Source organism: Manis pentadactyla, chromosome 4, assembly GCF_030020395.1.
Source record: "Manis pentadactyla isolate mManPen7 chromosome 4, mManPen7.hap1, whole genome shotgun sequence".
NCBI classification, from domain to species: Eukaryota; Metazoa; Chordata; class Mammalia; order Pholidota; family Manidae; genus Manis; species Manis pentadactyla.
In genome coordinates, this window is record NC_080022.1 from 100,671,860 (window position 1) to 100,695,885 (window position 24,026).

The 24,026-nt window shown below is 41.8% G+C and overlaps 1 protein-coding gene across 1 annotated transcript in view; it reads right to left on the bottom strand.

Annotated features, from left to right (window-relative positions):
* The window catches only part of AHCYL1 (adenosylhomocysteinase like 1), a 65,599-nt gene extending 41,827 nt beyond the window's left edge, over positions 1-23,772 (bottom strand). Inside the window, exon 1 of the mRNA XM_036916709.2 lies at positions 23,367-23,772. Within this exon, the coding sequence (XP_036772604.1) occupies positions 23,367-23,486 (120 nt within the window). The 5' untranslated portion in view covers positions 23,487-23,772. The remainder of the gene's footprint in view (positions 1-23,366) is intronic.
* Positions 23,773-24,026: the final 254 nt, after the last annotated feature.

Sequence of the window (24,026 nt, forward strand, 5' to 3'; positions counted from 1 at the left end):
AGGTCAGACTCGTGGCTCTGTCTCTGATCTCTGCTTCTTTGGTCTTAACAGCTGGAACTGCTGCTCTGGTTTCAGCTGTTGCCATAGCTCCAGTAAGATGCTATTTGGCTTCCCATCTAATTTCCTTCCAACTACTCCTGCCAGTATCAAATCAACCCACATCTGGGTCCTCGTAACCCTCATGGTGCCCCTCAAATTCCCCATGAGTAACAGGTCTTATTTCTTTCCGGGTTCTCGTTGCTTCAGCTACTGTACGTGTCACCTCGCATTTTGTAATCGCTGCCTCAAGGCAGGCTGCACTGTCAAGGAAGACAGCCTGCACTGTCAAGGAAGACAGCTTTCCCATCTCTGATCCCGACAGAACAATTCCATCCATCCCTAAGTCCCACAGCCACCGGCTCAGCCTGAGTTATAGGGGTGGACCATAGAGTGCTCCCCGACCTGGGGAGGGGGCTGCTCCTCTCCTTGGGGAACTTTCAGCTGCTGGGTCTTTATTTTCTTTACAACCACTGGGCGTGCTTTCAATACAGGAAGGGCCAGTGCCTCCTGCACCACCCCTTCATCCTTCCCCAGCTCCTCCATTTCTGGGACTGATGGCACCTTTCTCTCCACTCCCCCAAGAGCCTCCTCTGCTACAGTGCCTCGCAGCAATGCCAGCTCAGTCTTCAGAAGGTCTCTTACCTTCAGCCCAATGCTTTGCAGCTGACGTTCTCGTGCCACCTCTATCTGTGCTTCCCTCAGGAGTTCTTTTTTCTTGATGGCCTCTTCCTCCTTCAGAACACCTGGCAACACTGCCATCTCGTCTCCAATGGCACCTCGCTGCTGGCACTCTCGTGCTGCTTCCTCCCGCATCAATGCCATCTCCTTCCTCAGGGAATCCACAGAAGTTTGCAGCTCGTGTTCTCATGCTGCCATTCCTTGGGTCTCCTCTGTAGACTTTTTTAATACTGTGAGATGCAGCCAACCCACAGTCCCTGCTGCCTCCCAAGCACTCTGCTTCTCAAAGGATCTGCTTACTATACCAAGGGCCACCCCTACAGCCTCAGGTGTCACCTCCACTTGCCTCCAGTCCTGGGGTGGGGCCCAGTTCTCTAGGAGGCAAGCCACCTCAGACCATATACCCATTGGGGTACAATCCACTGTTTCCCTATTCACAGGGGTAGCCCACTGAAGCACTCCTCCCATAAGGGCAGCTTGTCTTTTTCCTTGGCAATGAACCCTACCAACTTTCGCCAATTGTCTTGCCAATGGATTTCAGCCACAGGCAAGTTTGCTATGGATTCAATGTGACCAAAGAAAATTGACAGCAGAACGCTCTTAGGGGTGAAAGGGTTATACCCAACTTTATTTCCAGGTGGCAGGTCACTCATAGAATCCCATTCGCTCAGAGCGAGTCTGTATGCAGCAAGCCAGTCTCTGCCTCTGGGCCCCTCTGTCTGCACAGCTGTGCTCTGGGCTTCTCTGCAGTCGTCCCGCACAACCATCCTCTGGGCCTCTCTGCACAGTCATTCCACACAGCCGTCCTCTGGGCCTCGGTCCTCAGTGCTGCCACCACTCCAGCCTCTGCTCTGCTCTCCTGCAGCGTTGCAGCCCTGCCACCATGTTGTGCCCAGAGCACTGGGTGGAGCTCCTTTTATAGAGTCAACAGTCATGTAGTGCCCACAGGTGTGCAGTGAGCTGGTCAACCACAGCCAGGTGAGAATCCTGACCACAGGAACTCTCATTTCATCCACAGGGATAAAGAGTTAAAAACTTCAAAAATGATTTTTTTTTTCTAAGATAAAAGTCTCAGTATAAAATCATCACCTTAAGAGGGGCGGAAGATGGCGGCGTGAGTAGAGCAGCGGAAATCTCCTCCCAAAACAACATATATCTATGAAAATATAACAAAGACAACCCTTCCTAGAATAAAGACCAGAGGACACAGGACAATATCCAGACCACATCCGCACCTGAGAGAACCCAGCAACTCGCGAAGGGGGTAAGATAAAAGCCCCGGCCCGCCCGGCGGGAGCCGAGCACCCCTCTCCCCAGTTCTGGCGGGAGAAGAATAGGCAGAGCGGGAGGGAGACGGAGCGCAGGGCTGCCGAACACCCGGCCCCCGCCATCCGGGCCAGAGTGCAGGGCCCTTGATACTAGGAAAACAGGGCAGCAAGAACAGTGAGCGGGCACTGGAGGCCGGGTGTCGGAGGACATAAGAAAAGCGCGCGACCATTTTTTTTGTTGTTGTTTTTTTGCTGTTTTGTTTTGGCGAGCGCTTTTTGGAAGTCTTAAAGGGATAGGGACCCCAATACTAGGGAAACAGGGCAGCAAGACTGGTGAGCAGAGGCTTCAGGCTGGTACCGGAGAATAAAGAAAAACGAGCGACCACCTTTTTTTTTTTTAATTAAAAAATTTTTTCTTTTTTTTTTTTTGGTGGTCGTTGTTTTGTTTTGGTGGGTGCTTTTTGGAAGTCTTAAAGGGGCAGGGCGGGACACTTAATCCAGAGGTAGGGAATCCGGGGATCTCTGGACACCCTAACCCCTGGGCTGTAGGGAGCAGGGAGGCCCCTTACGGAGATAAATAGCCTCCCAGCCGCTCCTGCTCCAACGCGACTCCACCACTTTGGAGTAGCTGCCGAGCCAGGCCACGCCCACAGCAACAGCGGAGATTAACCCCATAGCAGCCGGGCAGGAAGCAGAAACCCTGTCTGCGCACAGCTGCGCAGCACAAGCCACTAGAGGCCGCTGTTCTCCCAGGAGAGGAGGGCCACAAACCAACAAGAAAGGAAGTCCTTCCAGCCGTCACTCGTCCCAGTTCTGCAGACTATTCCTATCACCATGAAAAGCCAAAGCTACAGGCAGACAAAGATCACAGAGACAACACCAGAGAAGGAGACAGACCTAACCAGTCTTCCTGAAAAAGAATTCAAAATAAGAATCATAAACATGCTGACAGAGATGCAGAGAAATACGCAAGAAAAATGGGATGAAGTCCGGAAAGAGATCACAGATGCCAGAAAGGAGATCGCAGAAATGAAACAAACTCTGGAAGGGTTTATAAGCAGAATGGATAGCATGCAAGAGGCCATTGATGGAATTGAAATCAGAGAACAGGAACGCATAGAAGCTGACATAGAGAGAGACAAAAGGATCTCCAGGAATGAAACAATATTAAGAGAACTGTGTGACCAATCCAAAAGGAAAAATATCCGTATTATAGGGGTCCCAGAAGAAGAAGAGAGAGGAAAAGAGATGGAAAGTATCTTAGAAGAAATAATTGCTGAAAACTTCCCCACACTGGGGGAGGAAGTAATCGAACAGACCACGGAAATACACAGAACCCCCAACAGAAAGGATCCAAGGAGGACAACACCAAGACACATAATAATTAAAATGGCAAAGATCAAGGACAAGGAAAGAGTTTTAAAGGCAGCTAGAGAGAAAAAGGTCACCTATAAAGGAAAACCCATCAGGCTAACATCAGATTTCTCAACAGAAACCCTACAGGCCAGAAGAGAATGGCATGATATATTTAATACAATGAAACAGAAGGGCCTTGAACCAAGGATACTGTATCCAGCACGACTATCATTCAAATATGACGGTGGGATCAAACAATTCCCAGACAAACAAAAGCTGAGGGAATTTGCTTTCCACAAACCACCTCTACAGAACATCTTACAGGGACTGCTCTAGATGGGAGCACTCCTAGAAAGAGCAAAGCACAAAACACCCAACATATGAAGAATCGAGAGGGAGAAAAAAGAAGGGAGAGAAGAAAAGAATCTCCAGACAGTGTATATAACAGCTCAATAAGCGAGCTAAGTTAGGCAGTAAGATACTAAAGAGGCTAACCTTGAACCTTTGGTAACCACAAATTTAAAGCCTGCAATGGCAATAAGTACATATCTTTCAATAGTCACCCTAAATGTTAATGGGTTGAATGCAGCAATCAAAAGACACAGAGTAACAGAATGGATAAAAAAGCAAGACCCATCTATATGCTGCTTACAAGAAACTCACCTCAAACCCAAAGACATGTACAGACTAAAAGTCAAGGGATGGAAAAACATATTTCAAGCAAACAACAGTGAGAAGAAAGCAGGGGTTGCAGTACTAATATCAGACAAAATAGACTTCAAAACAAAGAAAGTAACAAGAGATAAAGAAGGACACCACATAATGATAAAGGGCTCAGTCAAACAAGAGGATATAACCATTCTAAATATATATGCACCCAACACAGGAGCACCAGCATATGTGAAACAAATACTAACAGAACTAAAGGGGGAAATAGACTGCAATGCATTCATTCTAGGAGACTTCAACACACCACTCACCCCAAAGGATAGATCCACTGGGCACAAAATAAGTAAGGACACGGAAGCACTGAACAACACAGTAGAGCAGATGGACCTAATAGACATCTATAGAACTCTACATCCAAAAGCAACAGGATATACATTCTTCTCAAGTGCACATGGAACATTCTCCAGAATAGACCACATACTAGGCCACAAAAAGAGCTTCAGAAAATTCCAAAAGATTGAAATCCTACCAACCAACTTTTCAGACCACAAAGGCATAAAACTAGAAATAAACTGTACAAAGAAAGCAAAGAGGCTCACAAACACATGGAGGCTTAACAACACGCTCCTAAATAATCAATGGATCAATGACCAAATCAAAATGGAGATCCAGCAATATATGGAAACAAATGACAACAACAACACTAAGCCCCAACTTCTGTGGGACACAGCAAAAGCAGTCTTAAGAGGAAAGTATATAGCAATCCAAGCATATTTAAAAAAGGAAGAGCAATCCCAAATGAATGGTCTAATGTCACAATTATCGAAATTGGAAAAAGAAGAACAGATGAGGCCTAAGGTCAGCAGAAGGAGGGACATAATAAAGATCAGAGAAGAAATAAATAAAATTGAAAAGAATAAAACAATAGCAAAAATCAATGAATCCAAGAGCTGGTTCTTCGAGAAAATAAACAAAATAGATAAGCCTCTAGCCAGACTTATTAAGAAGAAAAGAGAGTCAACACAAATCAACAGTATCAGAAACGAGAAAGGAAAAATCACAACAGACCCCACAGAAATACAAAGAATTATTAGAGAATATTATGAAAACCTATATGCTAACAAGCTGGGAAACCTAGGAGAAATGGAAAACTTCCTAGAAAAATACAACCTTCCAAGACTGACCCAGGAAGAAACAGAAAATCTAAACAGACCAATTACCAGCAACGAAATTGAAGCGGTAATCAAAAAACTACCAAAGAACAAAACCCCCAGGCCAGATGGATTTACCTCGGAATTTTATCAGACATACAGGGAAGACATAATACCCATTCTCCTTAGAGTTTTCCAAAAAATAGAGGAGGAGGGGATACTCCCAAACTCATTCTATGAAGCTAACATCACCCTAATACCAAAACCAGGCAAAGACACCACCAAAAAAGAAAACTATAGACCAATATCCCTGATGAACGTAGATGCAAAAATACTCAACAAAATATTAGCAAACCGAATTCAAAAATACATCAAAAGGATCATACACCATGACCAAGTGGGATTCATCCCAGGGATGCAAGGATGGTACAACATTCGAAAGTCCATCAACATCATCCACCACATCAACAAAAAGAAAGACAAAAACCACATGATCATCTCCATAGATGCTGAAAAAGCATTTGACAAAGTTCAACATCCATTCATGATAAAAACTCTCAGCAAAATGGGAATAAAGGGCAAGTACCTCAACATAATAAAGGCCATCTATGATAAACCCACAGCCAACATTATATTGAACAGCGAGAAGCTGAAAGCATTTCCTCTGAGATTGGGAACTAGACAGGGATGCCCACTCTCTCCACTGTTATTTAACATAGTACTGGAGGTCCTAGCCACGGCAATCAGACAAAACAAAGAAATACAAGGAATCCAGATTGGTAAAGAAGAAGTCAAACTGTCACTATTTGCAGATGACATGATACTGTACATAAAAAACCCTAAAGACTCCACCCCAAAACTACTAGAACTGATATCGGAATACAGCAAAGTTGCAGGATACAAAATCAACACACAGAAATCTGTGGCTTTCCTATATACTAACAATGAACCAATAGAAAGAGAAATCAGGAAAACAACTCCATTCACAATTGCATCAAAAAAAAATAAAATACCTAGGAATAAACCTAACCAAAGAAGTGAAAGACTTATACTCTGAAAACTACAAGTCACTCTTAAGAGAAATTAAAGGGGACACTAACAGACGGAAACTCATCCCATGCTCGTGGCTAGGAAGAATTAATATCATCAAAATGACCATCCTGCCCAAAGCAATATACAGATTTGATGCAATCCCTATGAAACTACCAGTAACATTCTTCAATGAACTGGAACAAATAATTCAAAAATTCATATGGAAACACCAAAGACCCCAAATAGCCAAAACAATCCTGAGAAAGAAGAATAAATTAGGGGGGATCTCACTCCCCAACTTCAAGCTCTACTATAAAGCCATAGTAATCAAGACAATTTGGTACTGGCACAAGAGCAGAGCCACAGACCAATGGAACAGACTAGAGAATCCAGACATTAACCCAGACATATATGGTCAATTAATATTTGATAAAGGAGCCATGGACATACAATGGCGAAATGACAGTCTCTGCAACAGGTGGTGCTGGCAAAACTGGACAGCTACATGTAGGAGAATGAAACTGGACCATTGTCTAACCCCATATACAAAAGTAAACTCAAAATGGATCAAAGACCTGAATGTAAGTCATGAAACCATTAAACTCTTGGAAGAAAACATAGGCAAAAACCTCTTAGACATAAACATGAGTGACCTCTTCTTGAACATATCTCCCCGGGCAAGGAAAAGAACAGCAAAAATGAGTAAGTGGGACTATATTAAGCTGAAAAGCTTCTGTACAGCAAAAGACACCATCAATAGAACAAAAAGGATCCCTACAGTATGGGAGAATATATTTGAAAATGACACATCCGATAAAGGCTTGACGTCCAGAATATATAAAGAGCTCACACGCCTCAACAAACAAAAAACAAATAACCCAATTAAAAAATGGGCAGAGGAACTGAACAGACAGTTCTCCAAAAAAGAAATACAGATGGCCAACAGACACATGAAAAGATGCTCCACATCGCTAATTATCAGAGAAATGCAAATTAAAACTACAATGAGGTATCACCTCACACCAGTAAGGATGGCTGCCATCCAAAAGACAAACAACAACAAATGTTGGCGAGGCTGTGGAGAAAGGGGAACCCTCCTACACTGCTGGTGGGAATGTAAGTTAGTTCAACCATTGTGGAAAGCAGCATGGAGGTACATCAAAATGCTCAAAACAGACTTACCATTTGACCCAGGAATTGCACTCCTAGGAATTTACCCTAAGAATGCAGCAATCAAGTATGAGGAAGATCAGTGCACCCCTATGTTTATCGCAGCACTATTTACAATAGCCAAGAATTGGAAGCAACCTAAATGTCCATCGATAGATGAATGGATAAAGAAGATGTGGTACATATACACAGTGGAATACTACTCAGCCATAAGAAAAGGGCAAATCCAATCATTTGCAGCAACATGGATGGAGCTGGAGGGTATTATGCTCAGTGAAACAAGCCAAGCGGAGAAAGAGAAATACCAAATGATTTCACTTATCTGTGGAATATAAGAACAAAGGAAAAACAGAAGGAACAAAACAGCACCAGAATCACAGAACTCAAGAATGGACTAACAGGTACCAAAGGGAAAGGGACTGGGGAGGATGGGTGGGTAGGGAGGGATAAGGGGGTAGAAGTAAGGGGGTATTAAGTTTAGCATGCATGGGGGGTAGGAGAAAAGGGAGGGCTGTACAACACAGAGAAGGCAAGTAGTGATTCTACAACATTTTGCTATACTGATGGACAGTGACTGTAAAGGGGTTTATAGGGGAGACCTGGTATAGGGGAGAGCCTAGTAAACATAATATTCGTCATGTAAGTGTAGATTAGTGATACCAAAAACAAAAAACAAAAAACAAAACAAAAAAAAAGGGCAGTTCCTGTGTGGTTACCTCCAATGAGTTCTACACAAGGGTATAAAGGGCATATAAAAGTGTAGGCAAAGGGTCTGTTTGCGTTTATACAGAGGATCAAAGCCTAATTGGGCTACCCCGAAAATGAACTAAGATACGATATGAAAGAGAACTTCCAACATCAGCACTCTCTGGAAGACTCATGCCAGAAGATGCTCATCAAAAAACCCCAACAAAGATCCACGCACTGCTACAGCTGTAGATGCACTCATCCCACCAGCTCCTGGACTTGCCATGGGATTGAAGGAGATATCTAAGCTGGCCTGTGCATACAGTAAAACAACAAATTTGACTGGATCTATACTGTTGGAACTCAACCAAGAATTAGGAGAAGTGCAAATTGTAGCGCTCCAAAATCTTACAACTACAGACTATTTACTGTTAAAAGAACATAAGGGATGTGAACATTCCCCAGGAATGGGTTGTTTTAATTTGTCTGATTTCTCTCAGACAGTTCAAGTTCAGTTGGACAATATCCACCATATCATAGATAAGTTTTCACAAATGCCTAAGGTGCCTAACTGGTTTTCTTTGTTTCACTGGAGATGGCTGGTAATTACAGATATGTTTTGGTTATGTAACTATACTCCTATTATGTTAATGTGTGTGCGCAATTTAAGTAGTAGCTTAAAACCTATACATGCTGAAGTTACTCTACAAGAAGATATGTCAAAGAAATAATCAATCTTTCCATGTTTTCTTCCGCCTGCTACTTCTATAGCTTTTCTTCTTCCTTCCTAATTACAACCCTTAAATAGAATTCGTGCCTCATATCAAATTTACCGAGTATCATAATTCTTCCAAGTGGTAAAGATACCTCAAGACAAATGCTGGGCATAGTAGTTACAGGGCATAAATATGCAAAGAAATAAAAAGCTAACCATTTCAAACAATAAGGCCTCTCTCTCACTTACCAACTTTACATTTCCTGTATGGCCCCGGAAGATGACTGGTTAGCCAGAGACGGTAAGATTCCTCAAGGGAGGAACAACCTAAGACAGGCACAGTCGCAGGGGGGTCATCAGGTGAGAAATTGGGGATCAACAGAGGTGAGGCTTAGAACCTCACCCCCCTGTTCTGAGAGAAATCTTCTGCATACGTGGATGTTTTATTGCCCTTGTCTAGCTTGGATTAACACATAGTCTACAGGCACACACCTGATCATCTACATTTGCTCTCTTACAACACTAAACTATGTTTTCTACCTTTATCTTGTATCTACCTACCACTTCAGCATTTTATTAAAAATAATAATAATAGAGAAATATGGTATCCACATATAAATCAAGTATAAAAATCAAATGAGTATTCATATTTAAACTGACTGTTTATAGTTCATAATGCATGAGCAAAACTGAAAGTTTCTGTGATGACTTCCCTTGTACTGTTCACTATGTAACTTATTCATTATGTAAGAATTTGTTCTCCATGTAAGAACTTGTTTGTTATGCCTCAGAAGATTGGAGACTGACGAAAATTAGGCTTGGGGTGGATTAATGATTGTGCATTGAGCACTGACTCCCCTATACAGAATTTTATTGTCGTTAACAACCATTTGATCAATAAATATGAGAGATGCCCTCACAAAAAAAAAAAAAAAGGACAGACTTCCAATGGTAAAATAAATAAGTAACCGGGATGTAATGTATAGCATAAGGAATATAGTCAAGATATTGTAACAGCTTGGTAGGGTGATAGCTGGAACCTAGAATTATGTATATAAATGTTTTATCACTGTGTTGTACACTTGAAACTAATGTAATGTAATACTGTGCGTCAACTACCCTTCAATAAAAAATAATTATCTTAAAAAAAAAAAAATCATCACCTTAGATAGCCTGTAAGAAACAAGCTGGATGAAAGGAATTCTCGGTTGCAACTTCTCTGGGGTTATTTAAAAATAAGGGTCACTTACTTCTCCAGAATGAATACAGTACAATCCCCCTATTCTATCTCCCTGACCAGAATACAAGTTTGGGTTTTCCTGACCTATGACTTTCTGAACAGACATTTTCTAATGAGTGGACAGACAATAAAGTGGACAGATGCACAAGGATAAAGATCTCTTGCTTTAGGCTGTATAGCAAACCAAAAGTGAAAACCGAATTTTATATTTTGTTATTTGGCAAACTTTATCAATAAATTAACAGTGCTAGAGGACATCAGTGATCTAGCACCACTGATTTTTCAGACCATTTTGTTTAAATCTTGGCACATAAAGAAGACCTTGAGAGCATTAAATCAGGACTTTTACTTAAAGCTGATTAGTTTGAAATCCATACTTCTAACATTGTGAAAACCAAGGTCCTGAATGCCTAGATTCCTATGACTCTCTAGTTTAAGTACTCTGCCTCAACATTAGTCACCTGTGGCTATGATTTCCTTATAGAGGATTTGTATTTTCAAAACCTTTTGGAATCCTTTAAGTGCTGATTGACCCTTCAAAGATGAAAAAGATAAACAGGGCTGGGGACTAAGGGCCTTGCTCAACGCAATTTGCTACTAACGCTGACAAAATAATAATAATAATAATAATAATAATAATAATAATAATAATAATAATAATAATAATAATAATCCCTACAAACCCAGTACTATTTTCCTCCTTTGGAACAGGCTGAGGGTGATAGCAGCTTTTGCCTTTATTTTCAAAGGGTCAGTTTACAGAACAGTCTATTGCACTGAAGCTTTCTGAGCTTACATTACCAGATGGACATTTGTGAGCTTTAAGGAATTAAAAGAATTCTTCTAGGTCCAAAATCTAGATTGATATGGGAGTCATCAAATGATGCAAAGAAATGTACTATTTTAAAGTTGCCAATGAGTTGCCATTGAGAGGTACTGCTCCTTAGACTTGGAAAGGGTGAGGGGAGAACAGCAGAGCCCAAATACTGGGGAAGCAAAAGCTCCCTTCTGGCATATACTCTATTGTCTTTTGGGCATGGAATGGGGAGCAAGAGAATGTCTGGGCAATCTCATCCTTGCCACTTAACTAGGATGAAAGATATGACCCCAAAATTTCCTATTGGCATCAAAAGCAATTTAGAAATTCCACCTATATTTATTTACACAAGAAAGTTATCAATTTGATTTCTTTAAAACTGACTGATTTTTTTTTTTTTGGTCATCTGGGAAACATACTGGCTGTTTTCGTAAGAAATGAACAAACCTTAAAAAGTGCAATACAGAATATATTTTAAATGTCCTTTTTAAAAGGGAGTTTATTTATCCTGTGCAGAATGGTGATGAGGGAATTTTTCTTTCAAACACTAGAAGTACAATGACAGAACATGTCCTTAATTGAGAACATTCCACTAGGTTCCTTTTTCATTTGGGTGATGTCACTCTAACAGTGCCCACCCCAAGTCACCTTGCATTGTATAATGTCTGAAAGATCTAACAAAGTTAGATTTTCCCAATACAAAACAAGGTATATTAAACTTGGGGCCCTAAATAACATTTTCTCAGAAAGATACATTTTGTCATTAATGCTTTCCCACTTTCTAGTATCACTTCTCTAACTACTATACCTAAAAAAAGTTCTTAGAAGTTTATCAATTTTATCTCAAGTATTCAAGGATTTAAGTAACATGACATGTGATTACTGAATCTTGGTTTCATATCCATGGTAGACATTTATTCAAGTACTCATTTAACAAATGAAAAAATTCTGGTTGTATCGTTTTTAAGAAAAGCAGACTTTTTCTTTTTAAGGTTTTAACTATGTAACTTCACAAGCTAAATAGAACCTCAAGACAGATCTAAACAGTCTCAGGAAGTGATGTCTGAAATTCCTTTGATCATTTTAAAGGATTCTTTAAAAACAGAAAATAAAGACAATTGGTGGTGTGGATTATATTCTAAATTAGGCCACCTTGGCTTTACTGTATCATTGAGCAAACAATGAGACATCCTCACATTAACAGCAGGTTGGGAGGTTTCATAGCAGAACAGTTTTCCCACATGCTGGAGAGCAGTTACAACTGGATCCAAATAGTGCCTCCTGGCTGTCTGGGGAGGACAGTGGGCTCTGTTCTCTAATGGGCTTTCAGTTTATGCAAGTTTGGCCTGAAAGGCCTTGAATATAGCACTTACTCAGCACTGTGGGTTTGGAAAGCTCCCTTTAGACCTCAGGCAGACAAACAAGAATAACCCTATAAAGATCACCCAAAAGAGGTCTTGACCTGTGGTTAATACTACCAATCAAATTTCAGGGAGGTAAAGGTAGAATTGGCACAGGACTCTGAGTGGTCATTGTGCACCAACCTTTGTCTGGTCATGTCCTTTCTACATAATTCTTTCTCCCAGTGCCCCAAAAGAAATTGCACTCATGTTTCTGCAGTACATGTTACAAGTTGTACTAACCCTGAGGTAGGGTTTGTCTACTCATTCAAGTCAATGACCAACTTTTGCAGGGCCAGGGACATATTAATATTGGTATAAATAAAGCAAAGCCTTATCTGCCTTCCCCTTTTTATCCTGAGTTCTGTTTGATAATAAAGCAATAGTGACAGATCCCTTTTGTCTAAAAACACTAAAAAGGAATCTTTTTTTTTTTGGTTGGGGTCTCAAATCCACTCTTTCACTTAAGGGGGAAGCTACTATCTTGGCTATCTGGCTTGCCACTTAGTCAACTGTCTTTCTGAGATCTGCCCTCCTTTTTTTCCCTGTCATCTTTTCCCAGTTTTTGGCTATTTCCTCGGCCCCTCAATCAACTCCTTCTGCGATTTTCCATGTTTTGAAGCCATAATCTCACTAAAATACCCTCTCACGATCTTTAAAATTGTACTATTACTCTTAGTCAAAGAATTCACAATATAAATGCTCATTTTAAGGAACTCCTCATATTCTGACCCAATTTTTAATCCACTGAGTCCAAGAAGCTCAGCCAACTAGACTAGAGGTAGGAATGAGGACAGAGAATCAAAATTATTCTTAGCATATCAAAGAGAACACAGGCTCAAGAAATGCCATTGGCTTAGTGGAGGTCTAGCCATTCCTTACACTTACTTTTGCTCGACACCCTCAAGTTCTCTGCAAACTGCCTTGGCAATACCGATGAAGAAAATACAACCCAGTCTGGCTAGGAGATAATAGCTCCAAACACCCAACTCATGACCTGGCTTTATCCCAATCAATAAATACACTCTCAATTCTAGGCAAGAATTCTACGTTTTTAGCCTGGGGTCCATGGATCGGCTTCAAGCTGCCAAATCCCCTTTACGTGCAATGTTACACATACATACATTTCTCTGGAAGATGGAACACAGCTCCAATAGGGTTCCAAACCCCAAAAGTTTAAGAACTATACTAGACTTACATGACCTAAATAATAACCTCCCAAGAATGCAGGCTCTATAGGATACTGATCTTTGTCTTGTTCAGTGATGTATCCAAGACCCAGCACAGGTTTTGGGACACAGTAGGTGCTCAATCCTGAGCTGCTATGGCTGCATGATTTCTGGTCATAGCTTACTCTGAATACTTTGAAGAGTAAGTCCAGGCTATTTTCAGGACCTGTCACATGGAGCATAAGATTTTTCCTCATGGCCAAAGTCATCCAAGATAGATGATAGCTACAGTACCATCCAATTAACAGATTTTATAATAATTTTTGGCCGGACTTGCTAGCTAACCTAAAAGAGTAGTTCTAAATCTGGGACCTTTCAAGTTAAATGTTTCAAAATGCACATACCAACCCATTCACTGCTTGCCCCTTCACTTCACTCCGCCCCCGCGCCCCCATGCTGATTAGGTAGGTCTAGGTTAGGACTCTGGCAACAAATGTTTTGAAAAAGCTCCCTAGGTGACTGATACCTTTCATTCCTTCCCACTCCATGAGAAATACTGATCTGAGATAATCTAAACAGGCTCTGACAAGGCAAACACAAGCACACTGAGTTTACCAGGCTCTTGATCAAGCGATTCAAGCAACACAGGGAACAAATAGGTTGAATATATCTTGTTCAAAGATAAAACAAGGCAAAGAAAATAGAAAATATGCCTTTAATACCAATTCCCATCTGTCAGGTACAGACAGTCAGTACATCATATGGATCCACAAGGGTTTAGGAGAACATGACAAAGAGCTTGTCTGAGGAAGAGAGAAAATATTTTTACAATGGCTTGGCCCAAATTTAGTAAAAATTGGCAAGGTGCTCTCATTCCAAACATGCCCAGTGTTCGGCTAATCCTCTCTCTGTGGAGTCAGAAAAGAATGCGCAGAATTCTGAACCTTCTATTCCCCAAATAGGAGGGATTTCTTCTCCTGAAAGCAAGGGTCAAAATACCTAATTACAAACTAGGTAGTGAAATGAGATACCTTCCAACATGAGTGCTTTCCTTCTAATGTTATGATTTGTAAACATCCTTTACCCCACCTCACTAAAAGCCAAGCATTTGCCAACCTCAATTCATTTCAATTGGCAAGTAAGAACAGAAACTACCCCCAGGGTAGTTTCCCTCTGGGAAATCCTGGGGAAGGGGTGCAACAGGGTCACAGCTTCCCGCATGTGTTTTCCTTAGATTTACAATACAGTTTGTTACACTTAGAACACCATGTTCTCAACCAGCTTGGTCTCTTCTGCTACAAACCTGAAGTAAACAGATTCTACAGCAGCTCCAAGTCAGTTACCAGGGACACTGCAATGATCAGTTTAATTAACATTCACAATTCATCTAGTCCAGCATTACAAGCCAATTGGGCTACTCTCCATGAGAAATGAACTTGGGAATCCCCAAGTCTCCATGTCTTGCTTGCTAAGAAGTCTGGTATTTTGAAGCTGGACATGAAAAACTCAAGTACTGAATGAGAAGCTCGATACCACCTGGCCACCCCCAGGAAACTGAGTTAGTTAACAGAACTGAATACATCTGCCATCTGCCATGAAGTACTTATTTTTACAAAGCTGCAAAATTCTGAAGGTCTCCTTTCCCCTGAATCCTGTCTAGGTCACATACTTTAGGGAAACAACACACACAAAATCCTCAGTGCCAACTAGAGCCTGAGCTCCTGGGTAGGACAAGCATTGGCCCAGTTTCCCAGAAGACGTAGCTCTACAGAAGGTGTATTTCAAAGACAAGAGCATATATAGCTTGAACACTGAGCCTGGTCTTTGGTTCAGATGAGGCAGTCAAGGTTGCAAAATGAGAAGAATCAGAAGTTTGCCTAGCACTGCTAGGCAGATCTGTCATTACTTTCAGGACTCCAACACACATTCCAAAATGAAAGTGTTCAACTCACTAATGGCCCCCAAATCTCAAACGCTCTGAGAGTAAGCGTCTCATCCTTAAATCAAGAGCACATGTAAACCAGAACACCAGTTTCAACTTTGGGCAATGTCCTTAATGCTAATTTTTTAAATATGGTGGGAAACTCAAATTACCGTTCCCATTATGACTGATATCCTAAACTTCAAGCCTACCACCTGTGCTTCTCATGCTACTAGGTGAAAATGCTGGAGGCTATATATTCTCAACAGTCCCCTCCCTTACTTCCTACTTCTGGCATTGTAAACTAATCTACTAAGATGCTGGAAATTCTCATCAATTTCTCACCTGCAGTTCTTGGTACTCCATTATCACCCATTTGGGAGGGGTCTAAGTTAGAAAAACAACTCCGGCCAACTGAAAGGGAAAGTGAGCCAAAGCCACCAAATGAGTCCAACTCACTTTCTCCTAAGGATAATCATCTCACAACATTTTACACAATAAACAATTATTGACAGTATTTATTTGTCAGGCACTCCACTGTACATATATATGAGACACGGTCCTTGCCCTCAATGTTTGCTCTAGAGAAATCAAATGACGAGTAAGATTCAGATTTCAAGTCAGTCCTGAAAATAGTTTGAGAAGTACTACACTGAAATCAAATGTGTTTTAAGAGACACATGAGAGCAAAATTATTTTGTTTAGTTTTGATAGTGTAGTATGTGAACTCCTTAAACACTTCTATGTAATCAACTCTGGAGCTTTAGGGGAGTAGGTATGAGACAGTTCAAAAAACTCCAGAAGCTGCTGAAAATGCTGGTCTCGGTGTGCCTAAGTTCCTGAGTTGAATCCTCAAGGTACTGGTAATGAGTCTCTTGGGAAGTTGAGGAGCATCCAAAGAACACCAACAACCTCAGCTTTGTTCCAAAGACAAACTATGTGCCAGAAACTTAATCTTAGCAGGTTTCTAGATCAGTAAAGGAAGAGACACTATGGCTCAGAGGCCTGATCTTCTAAATCGGAGTTTCTAATCCAGGATCCATGGATGAGTTTCAGGAAGTACCATAAATCCTCTGAAAGTGTATGCAAATTTTTGTGCTCCTGAGTTTTCCTAAGGAAAGGGCTTTGATTTTTTTTTTTAAGATTCTTAAAGGGATCTGTTCTAGAGTCTCTAATCCAGCAAATAATCTGAGAAGCATTCCCTCAAACTGGCAGAAGAGAAACCTATTTACCTTCTCTACCCTCCATACAGATTTGTCTTACTGACCTCTCTTTCGAAATTAGAGACAGGGGTGTACACTGAAAATTCAAGGTGAAGAGCTCTTTTCTGCATCTCCAAAATAAAGTTAACCATCGTAAGAGCCCAAACAGATTTTTCTTAAAGCCTTTGAAGAAAGAGAGAGGGTGGGGATGGTCAATGAGAGCAGAGCAGAATCTTCTGATAGGTCTTTTTTTGATTTTAGGATCCTAATCATCAGGGGAACAGGTCACAGCCCAAAACTTTGAACTGAGGTCAAGCCAAGTCTTGGGGGAAAGGGATGAAGTAATTCCCATTATGCCCATAGAAGCCTGTGCCCCCAAAGGTTTGCCTTAATACAGTTAATAAGCAGTAAAAGAGTTGGAGTCATTTATTAAAAACAGAACTTCCAAAATCCTGACATTACTCAAAACACAGTGATATGAACAGTTTAATTCAGGAGGCTGAAATGAATGAAACATGGTTACATTCACCTCTTTCAGACCTTCGACCCATTCATTCTGCCACTCACCAATTCACCATCTAGCTCACAGAGCTTCACATCACTGCAGATCAGCACATGAATATTTTCCTTGGCATCTTGAATATATAGTATGCTCAGTAGGATTCCACTGATTCCATTGTATACACACAGGTTCAGGAGAGAAGAGAAAAATATATAAACAACAGGGCTTGCACTAGCTGCACAATTCTCCAGATTGTAAGGAAGGAACTAAACCTGAGGCAGATCCAAAATGAACAGCATGGAAGAGTGAGCAGTCCCAAACCCCTCCTGTTTAAGCCTCATTCCAGCACACAACTGTGTACAGGGTGTCCATTCTAAAAGGAGTGAACTAGTTTGGGCTGGTAAATGAGAACATTTTAAACCCATTAAGCCCTACAGATTAAATTCAGAAGCACATTAGCTGGCATTGGGGCTTTCATAGCAAGAAAACAGAAGCATGCTTTGACAGTCCTACCTACATTTGTGGTTCTGTCAGTCCTTTCCCAATTCCCCCCCCCAACATTCCAAATACAACCTTTTACCAGTAGTTCATTAAATTTTTTTTTTACTTTGTGTTCTGTTTGGGTAGTAAATGATTAAGCCCCAATGTATACTGTTAAGCAGTACCAATCCTTATAGTCATTTTTGAGATTAAGGCACTAAACTGAATCCTTAAGAAAAAATTGAACAAAGAAAAAAATGAAACCAGCCTGAGTGTCAACAAAAGTATGGGTGTTCCACCCTAGTTCTGTAATTGCTGTGAAGCAAAAACCACACATTTCTGTAGGAGAAAATCAATTATATGTAATTAGGAGCAGGCTGTTTAAAGCAGACAGAAATAGCACCTGGGGGAGAGAGTTGGAATACATAGGGATGGGATCTGAAGGTGACCATATAAAAAGGTAAAGTTGCAGTTCAGAAGTTTTTGGAATTGTTTCACGTAATTCAAGGATTCTAGTTTGGGAAGATTGCCAAACAACTGCAGTTTGAGGAAATAAACTTCTGGACTCAGGTAGCCCAGTTTCTGACAAATGCCCACATTCTATGGTTGCACTGCCTGGCTATGGGGATGGGGTTGGGGAGTGACCATGAACAGTGTATCTCATTCCCATCCCAGGCTCTGAGCTCTCCCAGTGTCTCTGTGTTTCTGTATATCCTGGAAATTAACAAATGTTTTAGTGTTCACGTGGTATAAGCTCTACATAAATAACATTTTTTTCAGGGAAACGTTTTTTCCTGTTGAAAAGATATTCCAATAGAAACACTTCGTTTGGCTCTTTAAGAATATTTCAAAATTCCAACATAAACCAGGGTACTTTTCAGGGTGTTATAAGGCACTCCAATGAATAGCATGCTGGGATAATAGGCATAAACTAGAACTTTTACCAGGTAAACCAGGATATTTGGTCACTCCAGTTACAAAGGAGTAAATACACTAGTTTACTAAATGTTAAGTCCTTCAACAATCTTGCAGTATCACAATTCCTCATTTTACAGATAAGAAAATGGAACCTCAAACAGGTTAAGTCACTTGTCCAAAGCCACATGGCTGTTATGATGGTAGAGACTAAAAGAAAACCAGTAAACCTAACTCCAAAACCCAATTGCTTTAATTTACACTGTACTACCACTCACAGTTTAAGGAACAAAAAGGGGAAGTTAAAGGAGCCTTATGTAATAGCCAAGCAACAGTGGGACAGCAAGAGAACTACCTCAATGAGTTCAAGGAAAATTGGAATTAGAAGAGAAAAGGTGACCATAACCCTAGGAATTTTTAATTGCTTACCATATACAAGGGACTGATAATGTTGACAGAAGTTAGAAGGAAAATTTGTTGTAAGTCTATCTTTAACTTTAGATTCCTGGATTTCAGGTTGGAAAAAACTCTCATCTATGTTGTTCTTCATATGCAATGGGGATGCTTCTGCACCACTCAACACTGATATGTTCTGAATTATTATACCCAGTATAGGAGTGGTCCTTCTTCTGTAAAATTTTAATATTCAAGTTCCCAAACCTGAGCAACAGGTAGAAAGATTCTCCTATACTGGCCAGTTTATTTAAATAATAGTCCCAAGAGGGCATTAAAGAGTTGTTTACAGATTTTAATCACCAGAGCTGGCAGAGTAAACTTACCAAGAGTTACAGGCAACTAAAGATCTACATGATTCTATGTATCAAAATATTCTTTATAAACAACTTTTCAAGAATATTATATTGGGTAACACATACTGGGATCTAACGATACCCTCCTGATAAAACAAAAGGTACACATTTGTAATCTTGCCAGCAAGAGACCTAGACAATGAACAAATTTCTCTCTGTTATAAGCTCAGTCTAAAGGAACTTAGAACAAAGTAATACGGAAACTAGCATCTAACTCACTAAAGAGAATCAAATAAGAAAAAGAAAGTTCATCAGTGTCTGTAGAAAAATCTAAACAAGATAGGATCTTCTTATACCTCTGACTCCTATTCAAAGACTGCCCCTGAAACAGTAGCTGCTCTAAAAAGAATCAAGAGATACTAATGATGTAGAGGAGACAGGAAATGTTAACCCATCAAATTTCTTCTCAATGATCTAAGAAATACTGGTGTAAATTATATAAAACTACAAGAACTAGCCATAACCTAACCCCAATGAGAAGAGGAGCAGTCTGGACTCTACTCAATAGGTTAACAGCTAAGCAGTACTCACTGGGACTCTACTTGGTATGCTTCCTAAGTCTCAGCTGATCCTTTTGATGAATTAGGGCTACATATGCTTTATCCAAATACAGAATGTCCTACAAGCAAAAGTAGTTTCCTTTGTGTTTTCTCCTTTCCCCTATTGAGCTGGTGCTAAGGGTCTGACTGCATAGATCCTAGGTCAAGTGCCTAATATATCACGCCGGAGAGCCCCCACAAAATGTTCAGAAGAGCAGAGAATAGTAAATGTTCTGATGGGCCTTCAGAGAAACATGTTTACCTTGGGGATGAGGGGGAAAAAAATAATCAACTTTGACACAATGTCATTTCCAAAGGCCTACGGACAGCTATCATCCCTACAACACAAAGTAGCAGAAAAAGAGGAATACATACATAAATAGTGATTTATAGGAACTAGCTGACTTATTTGGGTCAACTGGTAACCCCCAACATTAAACAAGGATCTTTAGTTGGTGTATAATGTAGACTCCCCTTACACCTCAAGGACCCTTTTTCTGACCCAAATTTTCCTAGCAATACCACCTGAAATCACCTGTGACAGTTGTGAACAAGCCTTACCACATGAATCATACTGTTCCATGAAATTTTCCTGTAGAATTTAGGGTTAGCAAAAGTTGTCTTCCTGAGGAATTGGTATGTATTATTTCCCTTGTCTACTAATGAGACTATAACTCTGATTCCCTTCATCCTCCGGCTCCTAGGAAGTTTAGTCATTTGTGATGATCAGCCTCATCAACTGCTGCAGCCCTCAGGGCTAATAAAAACTTCCCCTTCTTCCTATAGTTTTGAATTGCTATCTAAATTGTATGTCTCCTGTGCCATGTAAGTCATCTCAAATGCCTATTAAAAAGAGGGAGTGTAAGTATACTAATAGATTTCTTTTTAAAAAGCCACTTTTGCTATCTTAGCTCCCAACAAGTGCCTGTCTCCACCTATTGCAAACAAAAAGCACTTATTTGGCAGATGCAGAAACTGAGGCACAGAAGTTTATATGCTTAATGTGGCACACATTTCATTCATTTCTTGACACCCAGATCAAGCCTGGAATCAAAGCAACAAGTCCTATTATCTACCCAGTGCTGCTGCAGTCCCTGGGGCATACAAAGCTAATACATTATGATTACAGATGAAGAATTTCAATATCTAGGCTTTTAATTGATGGAAATCCACTCTTCCCCTCAAAAGAGTGAATAAAATTTCACCAGTTACACTGGAATCTAATCTGAAGACCATCAAGGTCACCCTGAAGTAACCTATAGCCTCTGACTGGCATTAGAAACCTCCTCATTTCCTGAGGGGGCCTCAAGGCTTAGAATGATCATTACTTGGTCTAGAGCCATATTGGAATCCTCACAGATGAAGGACAGTGCCATTTGAAGAGGCCTTTTTCTCACCATTCAGTATATGCCATGCTATACTTTTTTTCTTACTTTTCTCATGCCTTCTCACATTATCAACACATGGCAGAGGTACAAAAGTGACTTAAGTCATAATGTCCAATTCAGCTTTTGTTCTGAGAAAAAGGACTACCTAGGACTTGCTTGCTATGTGACCTTGAATAGTCCTCACCCAACTCATTAACTAAATAAATGCCTTTTATCATCACTAGGGGAGGGGTAATTAGTCATCGGTAAGCACTTTAATACAAAGGGCTGTATAAACGCTAAACAAAAAAGCTCAGAAAGAGCAAGATTAATAAGAAACATGGGGGTACATTTACCAGCAAATGGAAACTTACAATAGGGTCTTCCTACATTCCTGGCAGAGACTGCTTCTTTTAATTAATGGAATAGGAGTCTCTAAAATCATTAGCACTTTGCCTGACAGTAATACACATAAACAACATTCCTCCTGGGAAGAAAAGAGGAAAAGGGGCATTTATTTTTGACAGGCAGCCATACAGACATCTTAACTACTAGCTACCCAGGTGGGCAATTAATAATCGAGTACCTATTCTGTGCTCTGTACAGAGCTTGGCACAATGGATCCAGTGGTGAACAAGAGTCCTTGCATTTATAGTTTCCAATCTACAACACACATTTTGTCTTATTAATAGTGGCAGAATAAAGTGCAAGAATAAAGGCTTACTGAAATTAAGACAACTAAGAATACAGACACCTAAGCCCTGAAGCACCTAGACAAAAGATACGTCAGTGGGGAGAGGAACAGTTCAGGTAACTAGGGTACCGGGGCTTTCTTCTAACTCATCATAGGTACTACCCTTAAGCATTCTGTTTATAAAGGCTGTGACTGTGCTCCAAATCGTGCAAATTACAAAGAGTTACCAGTCCAACAAAGAACTCAGATGAACAGAGAGCACTAAGAATAAGGTTAATCAGACTCTGCATCAAGGGGGTCTTCCACAACCTTTTTTAAGGCATTCTGTTGGTAAGGTCTTCCATTTCATTTCTGGAGGAGTTAATTTCTTCTTTTTAAAAAATGTCATCTTTCTCACTTATGCCAACTTAACTAGTACTCTATTCCTGCAAACCTTGCTTTCTTCAGCTTATACAAGCACTGCATTCCATCAAACACTGCAAACGGGACATCCTTAGACACTCTATTAGAAGGGAAGTATTTATCCAGGTTCTCACTGGTTTCAGAAAGGTCACCTCTCTGCAAAGGTTTTCTGGTCTACTGTTAAGTGAGTGCCAGGTATGTGAAGACGTCAAAATGTGGTTGGCAGCATATTCTCAGAAGGTACTGAGGACCCAATTTCACTATTCAGAGCGCTTGTTAGACTAAAACCTCCAAAGGCTGACATTTAGTTCTCCATGAGAGAATAAGCAGGGTGTCCTTTGAGTTCAACCCACGGCACAGTAAACTTGTTCTGCCTCAGTAAATGCGGTAAAGGATGAGCAATCGTTCCTTACCACCCACCCCTCCAACCCACCCAAGCTCCTTTCTCAAGGGATGCATAACTGATCTATTCACATGACTACAACCAACCTGTATCCATGACAGTGTCTGCTGTCACCGACCTCCAAATGTTAATTTCTTACATACGCTGAAGCAACTGGACGACCGTAAAGGGTGAAAAATCAGTTTTCTTTTCCAATCGCATGCTGTTCTCATTGCTTTCACCTTCATAAAAGAGCTAGCTCCAAGCATTTTTTTTTTCTCTTGCCTCCAAGATAGCACGCAGTTGTTGGATAAACCGGACACTGCTCCCAAAGATTTGCCCGAGGCAGCTCTGCGTGATTTATCCACTCATACGTAGGGAGATTGTCTGTACACCTTCCAGCCTCTGAGGCTGGTCACAGGGGTCAACCAAATTGCTTGACCCTATCCCACTCCTGCCTTCGAGGCCCTTCATCCGGGAAAAGTAAGCCGCAAATTAAGGCCCGGCCCTTTCGGGTTTCAAAAAGATCCCGGAGGAGTTGCGCCAAGGGACAAAGGAAAGTGAGGTCAGGGGAGGCCTTTCCAAGTCGGGATAGGCCTGGGGCCTCTACCCGCCACCCCTCACATCACCTCAGTCGTCCCGAATCATCTCAAACCTCGCCCGTTTAAGTCCCGAACTAGCTGGAGCCCGGGCCCGGGGCTCGCTCGCGCCCCTTCTGCGAGGCCCGGCCTAGGCTCCCGCCGCCACCCAGAGCCCCCGCACCTTCTTGGGCGCCTTGGTGACGGTGGCCATGAAGGAGTACTTCTCGGCGTCCTCAATCTCCTTGGCCTGCTTCAGCTCCTCACCGACCCCGGGCAGCGGCATCGCGTCAGGTATCGACATCCCCCGGCCGGCCAGGCCCGCGACTGACCCGCCGCCCCCGCCTCTTTCCCTCACCGGCGCCCGCCCGCCCGAACGCGCGGCGCCCTCCAACACACGCTCGCCCACTCTCCCGTCGCGCCCGGCGCCGAACTGCGTCCGGTACTGAGGAGCTGTGGCTGGCGCCTCGTCCGCTCGGCCGTCCAACCCAGCCGGACAGCGACGGCTGAGACAGGAGCACCAGAAGGAAGAACCCGGAGCTCCGACCGGCCCGCGCCGCCACCTCCGCCGCACGCAAACACGCACGCAAAGTAAGGGTAGAGGGCGGTGACGCCACGTCAAGTACTGGCAGCTCAGGGAAAGGGGAAGAGGCGGAAAGAAACGTCACTCTGGCGTGACGTCACTACGTTGTACTGAGCCGCAGAAGCCACCCTTTCTTCCCCGCTCGTTGGTGACGAAGTTCCCAGGATGAGCTGGACCCTTTGGTCCGCCAGGTGGCGCCATCAGCCCTGCGAGCGGCGCGTGGTTTCTGCAAAGATGCCTGCTAAACTGCAAACGGGCGGG